At 37.8% G+C, this 23880-nt stretch overlaps 1 protein-coding gene across 2 annotated transcripts in view; it reads right to left on the bottom strand.

Annotated features, from left to right (window-relative positions):
- Positions 1-23880, bottom strand: part of EEFSEC (eukaryotic elongation factor, selenocysteine-tRNA specific) — a 129015-nt gene that overhangs the window by 71830 nt on the left and 33305 nt on the right. For both annotated transcript variants that reach the window (XM_064453771.1, XM_064453772.1), the window contains exons 2-4: positions 22680-22887; positions 20875-20971; positions 17814-17978 (exon numbers count right to left, since the gene is read on the bottom strand). In XM_064453771.1, coding sequence (XP_064309841.1) covers positions 17814-17978; positions 20875-20971; positions 22680-22887 — 470 coding nt within the window. The remainder of the gene's footprint in view (positions 1-17813; positions 17979-20874; positions 20972-22679; positions 22888-23880) is intronic.

Genomic DNA, 23880 nt, shown 5'->3' with positions numbered 1-23880 from the left:
AATGACAGCAAGGAGCTGTATTCAGACAACAGAACTCCAAACTATTATCTCTAAACACACTTTCTATTTCTGTAAACCTCTCAACCATCATCAGGTGACTAAATATTTCTACATTTTACACACATCCCCTCTTTTTAGTGGCAGTTGTACCAACATATTTAATCTCTCATCAAGATGCAAACAAATTTCAACCAGTATCAACATATTTCAGTATTTCTGAACATCTGTACAAATTCATTTCTCGTTTAAAACAAGTAGCCTCATTTTCCAGTATCAAGTATCACTGACACCTCTAATAGAAACCTGAGACATGGAAAACCTACTGCAACTCCAGAAAGGGAACAAGCCCATCGTGCAGAGATGTGCAAGTACCACTGAGGCACACTGAATGCTCAACACTATTCCCTTGGCTAATGTGATGTTTACCAAAATATTAATGATAAACTACGAACAAACTTTGGCTTTGTTGGTGCTTTGATTTACTGATTTGTTTTAGGATTCACTCTGTCAAAATATTTTCAAAAAAAATTCAAGGAAGATCAGCTCTGGGAGTTTATATTCCAACAATAAAGGAAATGGTCATCAGTCAGGAAGAGATGGAAAACAGCTGTCAATTTAAAAGTAATTTTAATCCATTATGGGTCTTTTAAAAGCAAGCTAAATGTGGCCATGAAGGGACCTTAAAAATAGGCGCACTGAGGTTGCAGCATGCATTGCTAACAGACAAGACAGCACAGAGCCGTTACACAAAAATATCTGATGGCAGATCACCAACGATGAAAGCTTGGTAGAAGTAAGGAGGGCAACCTGAAGCCTACTGAAGAAGAGTGGACTGTTAATGCCAGCATGTAAAGGTATTTCACACAGCAAAGAACAGTCTTTGAATACTTTATACAGTATTGTAGCGCACCAAAACCAGCTTTTCTTGCCTTTTGTTTCTCTCTTTTTTTTTTCTATGTATATATCTTCCGCTAGATTTCCTTCCTTGCAGGATCTTCCACTTCCTATCCTTTGGGTGCCACAGCTGTTGCATGCCGAGTCACACCTGCTGAGACAACCTTCGCTGAAATGGCCAATGACATTTCAAAGTACCACAATTAGGCTTCTAAATTAACATTCCAAGACTGGAAGATTTCACACATCTCTGCTCTGTCTGCAGTCGAGACTGGAAAACTGCAACTGTTACTCCCTCACAGTCTTGAAAGCTAGAACCTTTTCTTTTTAAAACGAAGTTGCATGTAATCCAAAGTGCACAGGGCACAAGGAATTCTTTGAGATGACTAGATCCAGTCCAAAAGAAGCTGACCTAGCCTATCCACCAAGGCAAAATCTCTTCCTTAATCACTATATTGTTTAGGATTTTTTTTTTGCCAGTGTAGTTTCAAAAGTTCCATCAGATTTTTTAGAAGTACTTCGTGACCAGGTTTCCTCATTTGTAGATTTTTCACTGTAGTCACTAGCTCTCACTGCTCCTATTCCCCCAAAATATTGGGGGATTATGCACTTCTTCGATAGCACAAAACTGCATCATGACTTTCTCACTTGATACATTATATATGTTGTAATTGCATGCACCTTCTCAATTTAAAATGATTAAGAAATGCCCAAGGACAACCCACACACACTACGGAGGTAGACATCTGAGAAAGAAATATGTACAAAATTTAAAAATACCAAATTATGTTTGCTTATTGCTTATTACTAAAATTTAGGAAAGATACCTAGTATCAGAAGAGCATTTTAGAGGGAGACAAAGGTAACAACTTGCAATTGAAAACATGCACCTTTGTAACACCAGGGAGTTACCACTGCTTTTTGTACAGTGCCACTGCTAAGGAGACCCCACTGTACTGGCCATCACATCTACCGACTGTTCTTCATTAGCCAAAACATTCTTCTCTCAAAAACCAAAACAACATTTGCCCTCATCTTTAAGTGCAACGTTATGCAGAGGATATCGGCATTTATCTCAGTGCAAATCAATGCTGAACTTCAACTGTATATCCAGAAGTCTCTTAAGTATAGCAAAAAGCACTGTATTCCTATGTCAAAAGTTTATATTCTCTTTATTCTAAAAGATGCATTAATATTCTTCAACAGAAAAAAATATATATAGAAGATACTCATCACAGTGACACTGCAGGATTTGCTTACTTGCAATTTTAGGAGATTGTTCCAAGATATAATTCAGAATGCATCCTCCAGTTCTGTATTTTATGATTTTTTTTGGCACAATTCAAATAGCTTGCAAAGAAAATATAGTTTTATTGGAAGTGATTGGGCACCTTTATTTAGGAAGAAAAACATCTGACTAGAAAAACCTACAGCAAGTCAGGAGTGAATCTGAAACCAAGAACTGATCGTATTATTCAAAAGAAAAATGTCAACGTTGGAAACTGGCTACTACAGCCAATGTTGATTAGAGGAAATCAAGTCAGCAAAGTAGTACAACTACTTGAAGTTTTATCATTGTCTTTCAACAGGAGGAGTGGGGGAAAGATAATTTAAACACAAATGAGACCAAAGATAAACAGAGAAGTATGAAAAGCTTTTAACTTGGCCAGTAAACCAAGTTTCCAAAGTCACTTTAAGTAGATGCTTGCTCCAAACTAGAGAGACCTAGATTCAAGAATCAGTAAAACAAAAGTGAGGGGGGAAAAAATGCATTCAATACTTAAGCATACATTTATATACCACTTACTATACATTCTATGTGTAACATGTACATTTCATAATCCTTCAAGATTAGATTTAGAGAAATTTTTTTAAAATAGTTTAATAGACAAAATGGCTGCCATTAGTCACTTAACATCTTTATTCTCGTGTCTTTACTAAAAACCAAGCCAATACTGTACCATTGGAATATTCTCTGTTCCGTCTGCATCATAATTTCTTGCATCCCCTTTGGATATCACATTTTGTAACTATGACAGTTTTTTTTTCCCTTTTCCTGCAAAAGGTGGGTATCACTTATTGCATTTAGGTTTTTTTAAATTTATTTTATTAAAGCGGGGTAAGTGCACACTGCTTGGAAAACATTCCACTCTCTTATTTTTCTACAGATACTATTTAAAATTCCCAAACCATGTTAATATTTAACAAAAGCATAGGGTCAGTCTATTAGAATATCAAGTCTGACATGTTATCTAAGGCAAAGGCTTATTTCAGTTGCTTCAGAAGAAAAACATGAAACCCCAGTACCTTACCAACTGTGCAATAATGAAAATGAGGTTGTAATGGATTCCAGTCTAACCCTCAATAGTGGATTCCAATTACTGTGCTTGTAGAAGTAAAAATATTGACAAAATATCACACCATTTTTTTCTGATAAAGTGGTGAACAATGCTGCAGAAAGCCTTCCACAGATGTAAATCTACAAAGAAAATCAGGTTCCCTCTCAAATTTTATGCTTTTTAGTCATCGTAGACTCCCCAGTATATGAAAGGGTGAGTTCTCACTCTGCACAGAGATGGGAATGAGAAAGGGATGCTAGTATGAGGTTTAGCAGCAAATAAATAGCTTTGCTGTTATAAATTTCAGTAGAAACATTATTAGTTAAACTTAGTAGGCTTTGTGGTTGAATAGACATTCAGCACAAGTAATTTTTCTACAAGCCTTTGGCTCCATCTGCTGACTTTTAATATTAAAAATAATTGACGAGGCTGAATACATTCATACTTTTGGAACACTTAAGTCCATGTGTGAACCTCTAGGTATGGTTCAAAACACATAACTAAATACCCCAGGTGTGTGCTCTAGTAATTTTGTTGGTTAAAATTATCTTCAAGCAACAATGTACCACCTCTGAGGAGAAGGTACCTGAGTGATTCTGGGATGTACAAGGGGTAAACTCTACTTGGAAGTCTGGCTGGAATTGTATTTAAGCAACAGGTATAGATCTGGATGTTTATGTCACAGATTCACCCAGCAATTAAGTCCAAATCTGAGAAGTGAGATTCCAAGCCGACTAATAAAAAGAATTGAAGATCTATAACACAATCCTTGTGAGAGCTCATTGGAGACATTTGTTCAGCACCTGCCTGTGCTGGTTTCAGCTTATCCCATTTTCACTAAGATGTCTGCTTCACGGAAACTAAAGCTTGCTGTATTTATGAACAAAAACACAATAAAAAATTACTCTGAAGACTCAAAAGCCCCAATATTTGCCTATTCCAGTTCTGATTTATTTTTCATTATTGCAGAATTCTGATCATTATCAGAGTGGTACAAACTTAAACTAGATAGAATTTCCACATAAAAAACTGCATATGAGAAATGCATCTAATGTGCTCTATAAATATAGCAGGGGAAAGTCTTAGACCCAAAAATTAAAAAAAAACAGTTACAGTACTTCACTGGCCATTTTTTACAGTTAAACAACTAAATCTATAATTAAATAAAACCAGTCTGATTTACATGAACACTGAGCTCTCATGGCTGCAAATTATTTGACTGTTAACTGGGATAATCAGCATCTCTGACAATCTGTTTTCCTTTATGACCTTAACTTTCAGTACCTGTGTTAGGAAAAAAAAAATCTAACAAAAACCCTCCCCACAAAAACGCCAACACACCTGGCTTTCAGGACTTCCTGTGCCAACTCTCTGTGCTCTCTGAAAAGTACTCTCCTCTCGTTATCTGCATAGGAGACATGGTCAACCTCTCAGACCAAATCCCTCGTTATAACTGCTATGCATGGTGAAAATTACTTTTTAAATGCCATTCATAGCTTCTATATCAACCTACTAAAGTCTTAATATTTGACTTACAAACACAGGTAAAAAATGATAGATTGAATAAATTATTTTTGAGGGGGAAATAAACACAGAAAGCTACGACGAAACAGAATCTGAATCAGACCCTAAAGCTTACTCTCAAAGGTGTGGCAAAAAGCTCATCTTCATACCTTTGTAAGAAAAAAACCCCCCACACCTTTCTGAAATGAAAATATAAAAAAACTCTCTTGCATATGGCATATACCACAGATACTATATTTTCCAGAAAGCTTCCAAAAATCTATTAAATGTTTATGATGTCTCCTTCACAGCTGAGACTGAAACTAATGAATCCATTACAAAAGCCTTTACTTTTAAAAACTGGAAACACCACAAATTCAAATTCTGAACAGGTTCCCAAGAAATTTTAACAGTATATGAAGCATTAGGAAGATACAAGACTCATTTCTACATCGTCATGCTCAGATATAGGTATAGGTCCAATGCATTCAAAACTATACTTATGCAACGGTTCACACTGAGGAAAGTTATCACCACAGAGTTTGTGATTTAGTGAGACATTACAGAAAACTTAAAAATATAATCACATTTAAACAGAAATATAACCTTCTGCAAACTTGTTTTTCCATATACAGGAAAACAGCAAGAAAACAAGCACGCATATTGTAAAACACTCTGCATAATTATAAAAATTCTAATTGTATCACTGTATTCTCTCTGTTGAAGTCTATCTAAATCCTGACTCAAGTAAAAAGCCCTAGCTGGTGCCAGCATAGCTAGATGTCACTGAACAAATAAAAGGCAGGATTAAAACTTCACTGCTGAGCTGATCAGAAAGGACCTTGTCCATCAGGGACAACAATGTGATGTAAAACAAAAAGCAGTAGTGCAATGTTTGACTGGTGGAGTTATACTCACTGTGCCAACTTTAACATTATGGATTCAAAATAACATTAACTCAGCCCACTACACATTGTGGATATCTAATGGTATGTTTTTACAACTGTTTGTAATGTACATGTCAGATGGCCCAAGACTTTCTTGTGAGTCACACCATAACCACAAAACTATGCCCTAATGTTAACTTTTCTTTCTTCCCCCCCTTTAAGTCAGACACAAAAATTGCTTTGCCCATCTCTCTTCTCACATATGAATCTCTAAAACATCTTGCCAATATTAATTACCTTCATGCAATCTTCATAGAGCAGAATTAGAATAACATTAAAAAAAACCAAACAACAAAAAAACCCACAAACCAAAACAAAAAAGCCACCACACCCACAAACTGAATTTGTCAGGCTTTTGCTTTTACTAATCAAAAAAACAAATCAGGAAGCTTGTGCAAAGGAAAAACCAAAAATGCCCTGAAAAGAAAAAGTTAATAGAACCTTTATCTTCACATTTGTATGGTTTTTTTCTAGAAAATTAGCATCAATTTTTTTAAAAAATACTGCTTAGCTGCCTGCCAAAAACATCCCTTTAACAAAAAAAAAAATCCTCAGTGTTTCTGGTAGTCCACCAAATCAGTCCAGCATATACATGTTTTGAAGAGGCAGATGCTACTGAAGCCACAACTGTCTTCCCTAAACATATTCTTGTTACTCTTATTACCTCTATTCCCAACAGTAAACCTGAAGTTTGCAAAGATTTCCCTCCCACAGATTTTAAAATATCTTTAAAAGCCTCTCTAAAAGCCAGAATAGAGCCTGTGATTTCAGGGAAGACAACCATTTATGTGTTGTCTGCACATATTGCACACCTGGAAAGCGGATTGAAAAACAGAAGTTCAACAACCTGAACAGATAGGATGGATGGGTGGTAAAAGTGAAGAGGAAAACAAAGCAAGGACACAAGTTAAGAAAGACTTGAAAATATTTTTAACATTCTGTAGTAGAAAAAAAGTATTTGACTATGAATGTAACTTAGAACTTTTGACTAATTTGTTAGCACTAGCTGCAAGAAGGAAAAGCAGACACATCATGACTTATACCAAATTGGAGATTTCCACCATTTTCCCCACTATTTAGGGAACCGCATACCTGACATATTAACACATTAGAATAAATTATGTTGAACTTCAACCTTATGTAGCATCTCAGGCTCACATAAAGACTCATGGGAGGGCTCAGAGCCAGCTGCGACTCCAGTCTATCACCACCTTGGAGAACTTCCTCCACCTCCACCCATCAGAGATTAAAGATCTACACTCTGGCTAAGACACTTAACCTCCTCTAAAGCCCAAGCAATCAAGTAGCCTTTGACAAGACTGGAATGAAGCATCAATTTTGGGGTCCTTGCCACATTATTAATACGTTTTGTACAAACAACTGTTTCTCCCCAAACAAGAGCATCACATCAACAGTAGAAAAGGAACATTTGAAATAAACACACATGTTGTACAAAATATTGCTTTTATTCAATCACTCCAATTCTCTCCTAAAACTCAAAGCAAAGTAGTCCAGGGTGGGATTTTTGCATTTTATTTTATTTTTACAAAGTTCTCTATACTTCTTTGCATTTAGACTAAACTAACTGGTGTTGCTTTGTGTTGACTCAAGGCCAAACACTGGGCATTTATTTTAGTTTCATTGGCATTTATTTCAGTCTTTACTAAAAATACATATTTTCTAGTTTCCCCTCACAATCATCTTTTCTGTGGTTTTGTTTTGAGTGTTTGTGGTGTACCTGCATATTCCTCACTTCCTGAAGACTTCAAATTATTGTCAATGAACTTCCACAAGCAGGATCAACACCTTCAACTAGGCAAAGAAAATACCACATAAATAACACCCATATTTCAGAACTGAACTGATTTAAAATACCACATATGTTTTCCCTAAGCCACCATTTACCTTGTTGCAGTCCTACGTACTAGGTGTTGCACATCAGACCACCTCTTCTAGGGATGGTAAGCATAAAAGTCTATTGGAATTAATTATATAATTAATATAAAATTAAGAAAGAGCAACTACAACATAGTAACTGAAATTAAGAAAACAAAACCAGAGTGGTTAAATGAATACTGAGAAAGAGCAGAAAAACTTTAAGAGATTCTGAAGCCTCACACAAAACTTGTGATAAACAAGCTTCCAAATAATTTTCAGAACCTCTCTCTCTTTTCTGTTGGAAAAAAAAATAAAATGTCTGCGTATATAACAGGGTCATTGCTTTCAATGAGTTAATCCATTCTCATGGTTTATTTCTTCCGCCTAAACTGAAAAACAAGTAAGGACATCTCTGCCACCCTTTTACAAAAATCTATTACCCACCCTATATATAGAATATATCTTAAAAACCAGGTTGCCTAGACAGAAGACAGGTCAATTACTAAATCTAACTTTCACAAAGGCCTGATAGTTTTTAAGTCTACAACTTAAGCATTTAAAGATCTGTTAGCTACAGTGACTCTTTGTAAAGGCTATTTGACCTTTCATTGTGATTTCTAAAGCATGAAACATTTATTCCTGATTATTTATTCATTAGGCGAAAAAAAGAGAAGCCAAGTGCATTTTATGGCATATGCTTTCAAGATAATCTTTACAACCATGAAGAGCCTGGGAGTTGCAGTTTTCATTTCAGGCAGTTGCAAATGAAAACCTGTATCTAGGCATTTGTACCATGTTCACCACAGTGTTATCTGGGAAGCTTACGTAATTACATTATTCCAGCTGACGCTGTAAATATTGGCTCTCTATAGTATTACTACTTCTTTCATGTCAAACTGCACCAGCTATTGTAATATGAAGTTATGGGAACACTCTAGTGAAGAGATATATATTGCATTTAGTTTCAACAAGACATGGCACATGACAACAAATTCAGGTGATGAGCTCAACAAACATTTAAAGAGCAAAGCCAATTCTCATGTGATTTTCATAGTAGTAACAAAGATTAAAAATTAGTTTTGTAAATGGGGTCATCTCAGGAACACGTGGTACAAGGCACAAAATCCAGTGGGCTTTCTGTGATGTTTTAGTAATATACTTCAAGAAAGTATTCTGGTAACAGCCTGGTTATAGATTCCTGGGCACTTATGCACTGGTCCACACTCTCCCATCTTTTGGTCAAATTGAAAAGTTTACCTCCAACAGCCTCAGTTAAATAACATTTTCAATATTCAGATCCTTTTTTGTGCATGCCCAGACCTGAGCAGAACTTTATAATAGCTTCGTTAATGCAGCACTTGCTGAATTGTTCTGCTTCTTAAAAGCCTTATCAAATGAGGACTTGTACTGTATATGGATGACCAAGGAAGATTAAAAAGTGACATCCGTTCCTTCACTCTGGTTACTGAAATTTTGCCAAAGCCTCCAGCACTTGAACTTAAATATTTAAAACATGATAGTTACTCACTGCCCTATCTAAGCCTACTTATACTAAAGTTACATTCACAGCAACGTGAAAGCTATGTTTACCATGTAGGAGGTTACCTTTCCAATTACTATTCAAGAATTCCAGTAAGATTCCTGCTCAAACGGTATGTATACGTGCATGTGGGTCTGTTTTCAATTGAATTGGATTGAGAACAAATCTACCTGATAAATTAAAAGAAATAAAAATAAAGTTAATGACCTGGCAGCAGCAATGCTTAAGCAAACAAGTTATGCAAACACAAACCAGTCATCCTTTGCTTTAAAAAGTTACCATAAAGTTTAAACAAAAAGGCATTTGGATGAAAGTTTTGTTATTACTATAGCAATGTCCATTAACTTAGTTTCAAACTAATTGTGAACCCCAGAGTACACAAACCCAAGAACGCAATACTTGATCACTGGTGCAGCAACTGTTCAACAGGAAATATGTTACCAAATAAGTCCAGGATAACATGCATGTTTTTGCTCAGTTGCACCCCAGATGTGGCTCAAGTTGTCCTTTCTCCTCTTGTACGCAGCTTACAGGACCATTGCTTAGAGTACCCACTTTAGATGGCTTCAGGATTCCTTTTCAAACTACAAATGCAAGACATTTAGCCCTAGGAAATCAATAGCTGGCATACCCTGTAGAGGAGGTATCAGAACCTGCTGACTCATCTTCAGAAACTGCCCTTGAGAGCATAACACCACTCAATGTTTGTCAGGTCTTGTCCTTTCTCTCATCGGACCCACCTTAGCTTCATCCTATGGAAACAAGTTCAAAAATGCCATCCCAAGGCTTCTCATCTAACCCTGACTGATACTAGTTTCAAGCACCAGAGACTTCAAGCCAATATGTACTTGAGGGGAAGGGAAAGGAAGTACACACAACTGCATTGTTACTGAAGATTGCAACCACAGCTAAGAAAAAGGAGGGAGAAAACCGTTTCTCCAGTCTATGGTGTAATGGAAAACATCACTTTGAAGAGCAAACTTTGAGACAGGAAAAGAAGATAGAGATGGAGAAAGATGGAGATAGGAAGGAGAAAAAGTAGAATGAGCAGATGAGGTAAGTTAAAGTCATAGAAATAAATCTAAGTGTCAGGTGTCATCTTAATAGCTTACTGTATGTTTGGGTTTCTTTTCAACTTTGTTTCAGAGTCACAAACCTACATATTTGTTTATCCTTAAGTATGTTGCCATACTGAAGCCAAATTGCTCCCTAACATACAAGAACATATTCCACTTCTTCAATTGTGGCACTCTTTTGTACCAGGATACTGAACTTTTCCATCAGATCCAGCAATTCAGTACATTGGCAATTCCCAAAAAGCTACAGAATACTGAGCATCATAGACTACACATGGGAGTCACATCTGCCAGCAGCCTACATTAGTTGGGAGGGCCACACTAATGTGGCACGCTAGTGGGGAGAATGCCTAGGTAAAGTGCAGTCACTAGTGAAACTATTACACTTCAGTGCCAAGACCAACCTCAGAACAACAACTCCTGTATAATTTTCCTGTTAGTCCATTGGTTCCCTGTTCTTCAGCTCAGTTTCTTTCCCACTTTGTATTTCTGTAACAACTTACTGTCACTTTTTAACAGTTCTCATGAGATAAATGATTTATTGAGATCTGAACAGAAAAAATGTAATGATTTATCTAAGAAAATCAGTCATTGTATTAAAAAATAGGACATTCATCTCACACAGTGTTTTCATTGTACTCAGAGTCGAGATGTTCCTATATTATTTTTTCATTTTGAACCCCATTGAACAGCATACCAGTTCATAAGCAATAACAACTCTATGCACTTTCTAACTATTAAGGCAAAATTATCTGTGTGGCAATAGCACAAAATACACACTTCAAATTATGTCATGCATTAACCACAACCAGTCAGCATTGCAGAAAATCCTGAAAAAGGAATCAGTGTCACAGAAATACTAGAGAAGTTAAAGTCTACCTTGGAGAACAGTACTGTTTCCAGCAATGCTGCACTTCCATGCAGAGTCTGGATCCCAAAGAGTCATTTAAATATGGTTTAAGTGGATAGAAGCAATGCAGAAATCACACACAAATCTCTCCCTTTTCAGATCCACTCTAGGAAAAAACTTGTATACTTTGGGTGATTTTTGTAATCCATTAGAAGGCAATCTGTATCCCAACTGTCTCTAGCCGGCAGGGAGCACTGGGTACATCCAAGACCTCCAAGAAAAGCTGCAGATGAATTTTAGTATTTGAAGAGTTAATTGGCCAGCACCAACTAGGCCACTTTTCTGCCTACAGAGATCACATTAGACATACAAGCTCCAAAAATACAGTGTATGGTTTGGATTAGCACTGCTCAGGTTGGCTGCTCTCCCCCTGGCTTCCTTCCCTTCTGTTCAGACCAAGTAGGAAAAAAAAAATTAACCCCCTGCCCCGATATATTTCCATCTCTCTCTCTATTATGTCTTATCCCCAGTCCTGAATAAAACAAACCTTAACACACAAATTCCTGATCTTGCTCCCTCTTTTTACTGTACCTACATGACACAATAAAAAAATGTAAGCTATATGAACTAAATACTGTACTTCAGAAACAGGTAGAGAAAGAATAGCAACATAGAAATCTCTTAAGTGTTTTTATTCATGAGTCTTTTTAAAGTCTAAGGTTAACTAGAATTTTTTTTAACAAAAAATCAAACTGGATTCTGTTCTTTGGGGTCTTAGGTTTTTTTGAAGGGGTGGGTGTTGGTTTTGGTTTGTTTTTGTTTTGTTTTTGTTTTTTTTTTTTTGTTAACAGAAATAAAAAACAAAACAAAAAAACACACAGTAAAAAGTTACAAAACCATACATTGAAAATGAGGGAACTGATCTTTAAAAAGAGCTCAGCATCTGCTACTCTTATTCTCTCAAGAGATCGAGCCAAAAAGATTTAAGAAGTTTTTATTGCCAGATCTAAATTTCATTCCACAGGCACTGGATCAGGTCTTTAATCCTTTACTTAACCACAAAGAACTGTGCTGAGGAGTTTAATTCTTTCAAAACAACTGATAATATTCTAAATGTTTTAAGCGGAATACTTCCCAGTGGAAGCCAAATCCTGCATGTTTTGCTTTCAAGTAAATGCCACAGCAGATGCAAAACCAGAAGGATTCACACTGATGTTTTCTAGGAAAGGGGGAAATCTTCAAAAAACACAACCCACGCTTTAGAAGTGGCAGACAATTAAAGAAACCATTCAATACTTTTACTGAATTAAACCTCATGTATAACATTATGTGTATATGTTTAATTTATTGATTTAGGATTTAAGATTTTTGTATTTGTCACCCACATATTTTAATATGTATTATGAACTGCCTTTTCATGATTTACGAGCTACATTTAATTGATTCTCCCCTGCCTCAATCTTCTGAACTGCCCTCCTTTATGTCATTTCAATGAAAAGGAAGTGTTCAAGGCAAACTAGACTTCTTCCATGGCAGCTGAAACACAGAATTTTAAAGGCTGTGTTTGTGTCAATACTGGGCAAGAAAAATCCAAGAACCACTGGAAAAAAACAGATGTAGAAACAGCATACAGACACACTCTCAGAAAATTTAGCAAGGTTCTATCTATTTGCAGTGCAAAAACCAGTCAAGGCATCCTGAAATTTGAAGGGGTATATTACAACAACCAAAGAATGTAAAATCAAAGTGCTAAAGGCGTATTTAAGATTTCATGATGCAAGTCCACGTGAAAGTGTCTTCATGATCCATTTTGGCAGTGTTTGATCCAACTTCGTTTTCTGAGATTTAAATGTTCTCTGACAAGACTCAACCGTGCAACTCTACAATTGTGCAAAAAGTCCTTAAATACATTGAAATTAGTTCTTACTACATTTATATACTAAAGCTCACTAATCAGAGGTCTTGGGACATCAGATACGCTGAAGTACTTGTGGGCAAAAGCAGATTATCTGTTATAATTTGAAGAGTGGTTTCAAGGAAATAGTCTTGCAAATACCATTTGGGTTATTATATCAGACACTGGAGAATTTTTTGTTGGATGAGCCATAATAACTACAGAATGTTTGCCAAAAAACAGGCAAAGGTTATCTAGCCCACAGAGAAGCTTAAAAAAAAATATCTCTTTTCATATGGTGGAAGTATATGAAGCTTCTCAGCATCGCACTTATAAATGATGCTTCTTAAAAGTTCATAAAGCCAATATAATTTGACAGCAAATATGCCCTTGCCAAGACACAATCTACTACTGGTTTAAATTGACACTCTCATTTACTAGGAGACTTGAGATAAACAGAAGCAAGCTTCTCATATTTTTTTATATTTGATGTCCTCTTGAAAGCCACCTTGGTGTCACCTCTTGGTGACCTCTTGAAAGTATATCAGAGTACTGAAACACCTGGATGACTACTCTCCAACAAGAGAAGCATTTCATGAACACACTTTTAAGATCAAAATGCTTAACATTAATAATGGCAATTGTATACTGCAAACCTCAGGGACAGTGAAGGTTGGACCTGGTATGAACATTCCTCTTCCCCTTTAATGATAACAGCTCAACCACACCTAGCAGATCAAACATCTGATGATGCCTGAAGAGGCACCTCCCAAAGTCAGTCCCATATTGGGTGTCCACATGCTTTACTACATAAAAAATAACTTTGTACAATACTACACCAGATACATTATTCAGCTTCAGCACACAAAATTCCCCACATGAACCCCTACAGATAACCATCAACATAACGATTTACCAGTAACGCAGCTACTCAACCTTCAAGGCACTCATGAACTCCTAACAAAATCCAGTACAAAATGGCAGCCTACTGTACTTTTATATATGCTGCAGTGAAGTTGTTATCCACCAGCCATTCAGCCTGCATTAACTTGCTCTAACATTTGTCAATAATTACATTAAACAGAACAGAGAGGAACTTGACTATAAAACAAGAAGAAAAGTTTCTAGTTCTCACAAGCTCTGAAAAAAAAGCAACAGTGGTCTTTGTACTTGGCTGCCACGGACATCCTTTGTGGCTGCTATATACCTGTAGCACTTGATCACAGGTAAGGCAATGCTGAGTCAACACTTTCAGGATGAGCAGATTTATATCCTTTAACTGTGTACATCTATCTCTGCCCCCTCATTCAATTCAGACTTGACCTCTTCTATGATCCTTCACAACTCTTAAGACAGAGAGTGATTCTTATTAACCAACCTGGAACATTTATTGTGCTGCAAAACATCCTTAAATGAATATTAACATGTTATCACCTGTTTCACTCAATCTTCCAGAATTTCTAATGTGCTTGCAACTGTGCAATCCAAAGCTAGAATCACTAACACTGGGCAGAAGGAAGACCACATACCATGCATTACTTTTCACACAAGGATATTTTTGTTGTTGTTGTTGTGGGGTGGTTTTCTTTGTTGTTGTTTTCAGGGAACCAATAAGAACAAAAGTCCTGGTTCCCACCTGTTTCTCATTGACCTTCTAAGTTGCTGCTGTTCTTAAACTAGCATGATTTTTTTTCACCTGGATAAGGAAGGTGAAGATAATTTTCCCCCACTAGAAAAAAAATGCCTTCCTTTTTCAATTAAAGCATGCTCAAACAGACACAGCAGCACTACAATTTTACAATCATGCTCATTTAAACTAAATTCACTACACAAAATATACTTAGATCAGTATTTTGAAGTGATTATCCCCAAACCTATCAGTAAAATAAAATTAATCTATATTTTTAAAATCCTTACTATTCAAACTCTAGGAACTTTTAAAAGCAGAAATAAGAATATCATGAGTTGTTACAGTTTATAAACTGGAAGACTGTAGAGATTGAAAGACCATTGAAATAATCTTAAAGAACATTCAGAATTCTGCCAATACTACGTTTTTGCTGCAGAAATCCTAGGTTCATGCTCTTCAAGGTAGATTTCAAGTGCTAGTGAGCAAATAGTACTAACTCAATTGGATAGCGAACTGTTTGCTGTGTCAAAGCTTTTTGCCGACACATATATATAATTTTTCTTTTTGCTGTATGGATAATCAACCCCAGATGGCAATTTACATAGGCAACAGCATAAAGGAATCCATGCACTGCTGGTGCTCTCAGCCTCAATCAGAGCAAGCATGGGTGTTTGAGAATGTCACTGTTTATTTTTAATTGCTGTGTCCCTCCTTTGTGCAGGTTCAAGCGGTCAAAGATGTCGAAGTCCATTAGTAGAACTGGAAGATGATGCCACTTCATTTGGTGAGAGGGTTCCTCAAATTTAAAAAGCAGCTGGTTTGTAATGTCCCTAAATGCCCAGTGGGCACCAGCTGTCAATCTCAGTTACCATAGGGTCAGGGCAAAAAAAGGTCATAGAGAGTCATAAACCACAAAGTGTTGTGAAATGTGCTTCCTCCATTACCTTGTAGGCCTGAGAAAGGTTTGACCTTTTATAGGTATCCTAACCCAGCTCTGCACGATGCTAGCAGGGGTAAGTACAACACACAACTCAAGCTTATAAAAGTTGCTTCCTTTTATTGTGCCTTGGTTTCCATACCTGTACAATATGAACACAAATATTCACAAGATGCTAGTGGCAAAAAGCAAATGCAAAACTCTGCCCACTACTATTATCACTCAGAGGTATGGACACATCTATTTCATACAAGGCAGTAGAAGGACTAATTCATAAAAAGCAACTGAAAATAAAACTTTGAGGGCAGTTGCTAATGCCATAAAAGCCAAGTGATCTGGCTTCTCTTTGTCAATGACCTGTCTATCTGCCTAACTTGCCTTTCACTTCACTGCTCCCCCAGTCACTTGGGAAGAAAGCATCTTTTGAGGTCCCACTTAAAAGTCTTTCCTACTGTCTTCTTAAATACCCACTCGCAATATGCAGTTATTCATTATAATTTTGACATTTTCCCTTGGCAGACTTGACATTAGGAAGCATTTCTTCACAGAGAGGGTGGTCAGACAGTGGAAAAGGCTTCCTAGAAAGGTGGCCAATACCCCAAGCCTGTCAGTGTTTAAGAGCCATTTGGACAATGGCCTTAATAACATGCTTTAACTTTTGGTTAGCCCTGAAGAGATCAGGCAGTTGGACTAGATGATCATTGTACATCCCTTCCAGCTGAAATATTATTTTCTATACAGATTCTAAAAGAACAGGCGCTAGTTCCTAAACATATTTCTCCAAAACATTATTGGATTACACTTGAAGAGCTAAGCAGTCACTTACAGATATAATCTAGTTACGCATTCTTTCTTTGCAAGACATAATTACTCTGCCTGTCTCACCCCCATCTTCCAGAGCATAAAGTGACAGGAATTTTGGCCAGTGCTATGCCAAAAGGAAAGCAGCTAACTCAGCTATGTGAGACCCTTGTTGGGCAGGAGCCATCACTCAGCCGGCACTCTTAATTACTTGTCCCTCCTTGGACCCCTTGTGCAGGCAGGCGCAGGACAGCAAGCAGGGCACAACAGAAAAGGGAAGGAACTCTGGTAAGGGAAAAGCAAAAGTTGTTGAAACCAGAGCTACAATCCCAGCAAAGCATATTCCCTGCAGGAATTACAAGCATGGCTCCCAGAACAGGCTGCATGCTGCAGATGAGAATGTGGGCACTACTAGGAAGGCAGGCATGATGGGGTATGTAACTTGCACATCACTTCTATGCAGATGACAATACAATATAAACTAGATGGTCACAGGTATCACAGAAGAGGTTGACCAAAAGTTAATTGTCAGCTATCAGTTAAATATTTCAGGTGAAGTCAGAATGCCTCCCTCCGTCCTTCACTTGCCCACAAAGTACAGGCAAAAATGAGAAAGCAGCATGTTCGCTCGATGAAAGGATTAGGCGCTTATAGTAACATGACTTGATGATAATACTGACAGCACCAGAAGAGTCCCATCCAGGCTTGTTCAGCCGAAAGCTGCCTACTCTCAGGGTGTAACTGGCCACGTCCACTTCAAGTGGCAACTGCAAAACACTCCTCAAGTCTTGACTCATTTTGGGTAATTAATACAAAGGAAAAGTCAGATCAGTCCAAATCAGCACCTGTGAAATAGTCTTTACCTGTTCCAAGCATAAAGTAACCTTACTTCCTTTTAAAAGATTAATACATTTGAAGGAAATAAAATAGTAACAACAGCTAACCAGTTCAAAAGGCCACTGAAAGGCCTCTTGACTTTCTACAGGCTCTCTATAAAGCCCAACAGCAGCAAGCCACATACTGCATCCCAGCAGTTCTCCCAGAACATGCTGACACCAATTAAAGGTCCAACAAAGAAAGAGAATGTGCATCAAGCATTTCAGTGCCCTAGTATTGTCTCTTCCTTCGCTTCTCCAGAAACCAACCTAGCCAGATTCTTTTGCAAGCCTTCTCACCACAGCATATTGCCACAAATGAAAGTAAAATCACTCAAACCTTGTTCAGTCCTTGGGCATGTCCTATCTTGGAAACATGCCCACATTGCTTTTCTGAATTCGAAAGTTCAACACACTAATCTAGGTCAGTCTTCTCCTCTTCATTCAACTAAAATTGGGCAAGTAACTTTACTGGCTGCCTTATTTAAAAATCTCTGTCTCCTCCTATTGTAAGCTTGCTTATAGTAGAGTACTAGAAAAAAATAGACACTGAAAATAATAGAATAATTTCAGATTGGAAAAGAACACTTGCTTCTTTGTTGAGTGTGTCTATCAGGAAAACTGGGGGGAGTGAAAATGAGAGACTCACCTTCAGGGCAGGAATCTCCACATTGTCACCAAGGCTAACAGAGCCAGAAAGAATAGTCCCTGTCATCACCGTGCCTTGACCCTTAATAGAGAAACAGTGGTCGACTGCCATAAGGAAGTGTCCTGAGGGGTCTCTTGATGGCAGGTAAGCCTGAGACTTCAGGACCTGAAAAGAGAGATAAAAGCAGCACCATGCCTGGGTGAAAAGTCATGACAGCCACAGAGCAAAATGAAGGCAAGCGGATGATTGATTGAACAAGCTTGCAGTTTTACTGATTTCAGGCATCTCCCAATGAGCTTAGAACGCACCAATGTCAAATTAACTGTGTGCCATAGAGGAGACGCACACTTAGCAGCGGGAACAGTTCGATTTTCTGCCTTAGAAAGATTTGGTGCTGCACATTTAGCTTGGTTAGCAAAACTGCACTGGTGATAAAGTTGCTGCCAAACTCAATATAAACACTGCAGCAAAGCAGAGAAAAAAAAAATCCTGTATGTCCCCCCTTTTTTCTTTTTTTCCCCCTCCTCTCAACAGTACAATTTTACAGTGTTTTGCTACTTCAGCTTTTTTAGATTTCGTGAAAATGAACTTATATAGAGATATTAGTGTCCCATAAAGCCCATTCCTGCCTTCTTGCCAGAAAAACTATTATACTGGGAGAAGTTTTCAAAGTCAACTTCCCCTTTAGATTTCTGTATACACTTCTTAGAGGATCAAACCACTAAGAAAAATAGCTACATAAATACTATCTTCTAGAGAAATTCTCTAAGTTTAGGATTTCTATTTTGCTGACAAATACTATGTTTCTTAAAATTTATCATCATAGACAGAAGACCTTAATTACAGAAATGCAGTCATGTACCCAACAGTGTTTCAGAGGAACTGTTTCACCCCTGTCTTGAATCACTTTTGATCTCTGCCTCTGTTATAACATCAGCATATAAACTTGGCACTGCCTTCAATGTCTGCTCTTAAGGTCAGAAACTGCAGGTTAAGCCCAAGTTGTAATGGCAGAACAATGGAGAAAGTCCCTTATCAAGGACAGAAAGGATAACACCTTGAAGCTCAATGGCAGGGCTCACACAGCATTTGCCAGCTCTTCTAATATTAGGTCTCAGAGTTGACAGAAACAGCTGCAATGTGGGTATTTCCTTCAAAGGTTTTAACCCTGGGGAACATCCCAGTAAATCTACCTGGAACCAGATGAAGACAGAACTAAGGACTTGCCTATCTCCAGCTCTCTAGACTTTGCTACTGCTGTGGGCAGCCTTGTCCTTGCTATGTCTATTCTAAGGCCATACTACATCACACCCCCATGCCCATCTCAGGCCACACATAGCTGGGAGGAGGTAAAACATTCAGTGCTCAGCAGCCATGTGGAACATCCTACCTTTGTACAAGCCAGGCTGCCCTGAGCCAGACATACCTAGGTTTTTGATGACTGGTGCTGCACCCTAATTTCAGCAGTTTACAAGTATTTTGAACCTGGCATCCAAATCAAACCTTGACAAGTCTGCAAAGAATTATGCCTTTGTTTTAGGACCATTTTCTGCTGTTTGCAAATAACAAGGGCACCCCTCCAGGGCAAAGATGCTACTTTTCCCTAATGCTTATTTACAGAAAGGGTGACATGTCTACTACAAGCTAAAATTAGCTGAGAGCTGTTTGAAGTGTCCCACCCTTCACAGTATATAAGCTTCATACCATATAACTTATCATATAACTTAGTATTTTTGAAAACCTGAGAACCTTTCCTCTCTTCCCCCACCCCCACAAAAAAAGGCAAACCCACACTGTTAGAACTAAGGGTACCTGTGAAACAAACATCAGTTTGCTTGAAGTCTTCTCTTGTTTATATGGGTCTGATATAATGTTAGTTATACAATCATACAGTTTTTTCCAGGCCCTGCCTTATTCAGGGCACAGGGTAAATCCAGGCCATGCTTTTTATCTTTTGCAGATGTGCAAGGCACCCAGTAAGCAAGGCAGAGTATCACTGAGAAAGATGATTTCATCATGAAGGCAGGCGGTGCTCCTCTAGAGAATAGATTCTGCACTTGCTTATGCCAGAACTCCCATGTACTGTCATTCTCTTAAAAGTGAAACTTTCCACTGGTAATCACTGACTATGTGCCTCACACTGTCCAAACAGAAACCTCAAAGCTTTAAGAGAAGTGCTAAACACTCACAATTGCAATCAAAACTGGTGGATACTATGACCTGAACACAAACACATCCCAAAAAAGCTCCTAGTTTCCTTAAATTTGGCAACCAAAATTAGTAAACTTGGAGGACTTCACTCCTTTGTGCCTGTTCTTCCCAACCTAAATATGGACTGAAGTCACCTCTAAACTTCCTATAGATCTTTTCTAAGTAAATTAACTGTTTGCCAAGTACTCAAGACCACAGTGATGTGTGCCAAAGAAAAGTCCAGGAGGAAATTAATCATTCTGAATGCAGAGCAGTGTTTGAATGGAGTAATGAGGCCACACAGTATAATGAGAATTAAAAAAAAATATGGACTACCTGCTGCTTCCTAGTTGAGCCCTGTCTATCCTGTGCAAGGAATGAGGTACGGGTTGTTTAGAATAAAGAATCATGCACTTATACATTAGCTCATAATACACACATGAAGGAAGGAGACAATTCTCAACATGTAACTCCTGAGTGCCCAACTTCACAACTTTACTCTTTTTTTAACCATGGTACAATTATAAAGCAACACCTACCAAGGATTTGGCAGAATTTTAAAGCTATTTTTATTCATTATGCTTCATAATTCTTTACAACTTTAAAAACCAGTTTTACCACACACGTGATAGCTATGTCCTAAGACATAGCTATTCAAAAGGCATTGAAGCCTAGTAGTTGAAAAAGGAGATCCACTTTCAGGGCACGCAACCTCAACTTCTCCATTCACTGGAATGAATGCCTAAAGAATCAGGTTCCTCAAAACTGACATTAATGCAAGAGCTCCTCAGCATTAGATACTAATACAGTGTACTCCAGAAGACTCAAAAGTTCGAGCACGTTTTGTATTATGATGTTCTTCAGCAAGTACCTCAATCAATTCAGAAACACCTAGTGGATTCTCAGACTCTGGGGCTTCCGGTCCACCAGGTTTTGCTGCAACAGCAACAATAGGACACCCACAGAACCTGAAAGACAGAAAAACTCCCACCATTAGACCACAGATCTACATGTGTCAATGTAAAGTAGTTCCAGGCTCATCTGACAACGAAGGCAAGGAAACTCCCTCAAATTCTGATTTATCTGCTCTTCCTCCATAGTGAATAACTGACAATTTTTTCTTGAATTTCTAGCATGTGTGCTACTGGACTTCATTATGAAGTCTTCAATCCTGTATAATATTAGCTACTGATCTAACTCTGTCGCAGTCAAAAGTAAGAGTTCAGTTTATTTCAGAGGCAAGGGTCTGCTACCCAGTCTTACTGCAGTGCCTTTGCATCCAAGCCATTTTACCTGGAGACTAGAACTGTTTTCAACCTTCATTAAAGCAATTATTAATCCTAGATGTACAGTCATAACCTTCCAAACAGGAGCCAAATGCAAGATGGTACATGATGTCTACCCAAGTCTGCAGGCAGACTACAAGATCTGCAGACAAAAAAAGACCTGCATCTACTGAAATCAAAAAACATTGATTCAAAGCTTTGAGTAATTGCAGGTGTCTCCTGTCTCTATCTCCTAAAATGAGGGACAGCAACCTATATTTGCCCTTAAATCAACAGCTGCCACAGATAGAATTCTAAGTTGGAGAATTCTGTCTACATTCACAAGAGAGAATTCCACTTTCTTTGTGACCTCTGTACCACTCCCAGCAAAATTAATGGACCAAAAACAACATAGGAGCTGGAAAGACACAGAGATCTTCGTAGTCACTACTGTGGCAGTTGCATTGTTGAAAGAGGACATTGCCCTACCATCACAAATAAGCTAAGCAGGAACCACCATATCCAATCGAGCTTTTTTTGGTACTGGTAAAATACTATCCTGTGTATGTTGAGCCCTATTCCTTTGATTCTTTAACTCAAAATGGCACCTCACAGTTATAAACATGAGAGTCAATGTTCCCTTATGACCCTGAGCAAAGAAAGCTGTGCTTCAGTTTGTGCAACCACAAACTCTGTCTGTAGCATATCTTCCAACTTCATTAACAGCCACATCTCCACTCATGAATCTCACTGTTCTTCACTCATTATGTACCTCAATTCCCCTAGACAGAACTAACAAACATCATCCCAGCCAGAGCCATATTACATTTATATAATTCTGCACTCCCTAGATAGGGCAATTACATTTTTCACCCTCAGTTAAGGGAAATCCCTAACACTTTTTCCTCTGGAGTGAAAATGATTTGCAAGTCCTGACAAAAAAAACCCAAAACCAACCAACCAACAAAAAAACCCCACACCACCACACAAAAACCAAACCAAACAAACCCCAAAACACACACACACCAGAAAAACACACCACCCAACAAAAAAATACAAATAAACAAAAAACCACAGCCAAAAAACCACCCCACCCCTGAAAAAAGGCCCCACAACCCCACGCCCCCAAAAAAACACATTTCTTCACTTGGACAGTCTGACTTTATTTTATCCAATCTGACCTCCAAGCAGCCCTTTAAACGGAAAAGCTTCCTTATAGGAAAATGTTTCTCTACACATGAAACTTGCAGGTGCAAATTTATGACTGAATTTAAGTTTCTGATAATCTTTCCACTCTATCTTTTTTGGACATCTCAGTGTGCTCAGAAGCATGCTGGAAATAAAACATGGGTGAAATATTTTTGTTAAGCATTTTATTATAAATTAGCTGTTAATAGTACTGTTAACTTACTTAGTATTTTCCAAGGTCTTCTGCATTTTCTTAGTCATCTTCTCAATGGCACTTTGTCTCTTCCCCTCTGGAAGGAGATCTATTTTGTTCAGAACTACCACCATCTTCTGGCAGGCAATTTGCCCAATTACCAAGCACTCTGCTGACTGCGTCTGCATCCCTTTTGTCACGTCTATTACAAGCATCATCAAATCAATGATCTGGGCACCTGGAGGAGAATTCACAGTCAGTATTGCAGCAGCATAAAAAGATTAAGGATAATTTTCTCAAATAGTTTCCATAAAAGCTGTCAGTATATGTAAAAAAGCCCAGAAATATGAACAAAACACAAGTCAAAGCAAGCATCGAATGCATGGCCGTGTTTGAAAATAACACTTCAGGAACTGAAGCTATTATATGCTACCATTGGATCTTAAGTAAAATGCAAGCACAACATACCTTAATGCTGAGAAAGTTTAAATATAAAAACTAAAACAGAAGCTAAAGCTGAACTACCAGAAAGTCATACATCAAAAAACACATTTTGAAAGATAGAAGCTAGAAATCATGCAAAATTACAGCATTCTGAATTTCAGTACTTTTAATATTTGCCTTAAGCTTTTGATCAGAAGAATAAGATGTAGCAATACAACTGTTCCTTGTTCTTTTGCCCTCTCCAGCCTTCCCCCTACTTTTTTTTTTTTCCCCTAAGCTTTTACAATGGCTGTAACAACAGCTACCCTTGTTCATAATTCCCATGAACTCAGGGTAGGAAATCATTCTGAGGCTGAAGTGCATGAGTGAATGAGTGGGTGGGAGCTACAACAAGGAAAAAAATTATGGTTGCAAATGAATATTTTCAACCTACGAAAGCTTTCATCTTGTAATTATGAATGCTAAACCCTTCAGAGCACTAGTTGGATAATTATGACATTTCCAAAGCTCCTGCAGAATTTTCACCAGTCATTTCAAATATCTCTCCACGACAAATTGAAGACAGACCTTATAGCTTCAGAAGTATTTGTCATTTTTATTGTTTCAAGGATTGTATTAGTTTAGAACTTGCTTAAGTTATAACACAACTATCATTAAGGCTGTACAAAAGGCTGAGACCTTATACACCGTACAGAAGCGCAGACCTAAACTACAGGAAGCAAGGGGAATGAACAGCACGAAGATAGTTCAAGTGGGACAAAACACTGAACAATCAGAATGCATGCAC

The sequence above is a fragment of the Phalacrocorax carbo genome, chromosome 6 (assembly GCF_963921805.1).
Source record: "Phalacrocorax carbo chromosome 6, bPhaCar2.1, whole genome shotgun sequence".
In the NCBI taxonomy this organism is placed as follows: Eukaryota; Metazoa; Chordata; class Aves; order Suliformes; family Phalacrocoracidae; genus Phalacrocorax; species Phalacrocorax carbo.
Note: the sequence above shows the minus strand (reverse complement) of the source record. Positions and strands in the feature narration are given on the sequence as shown.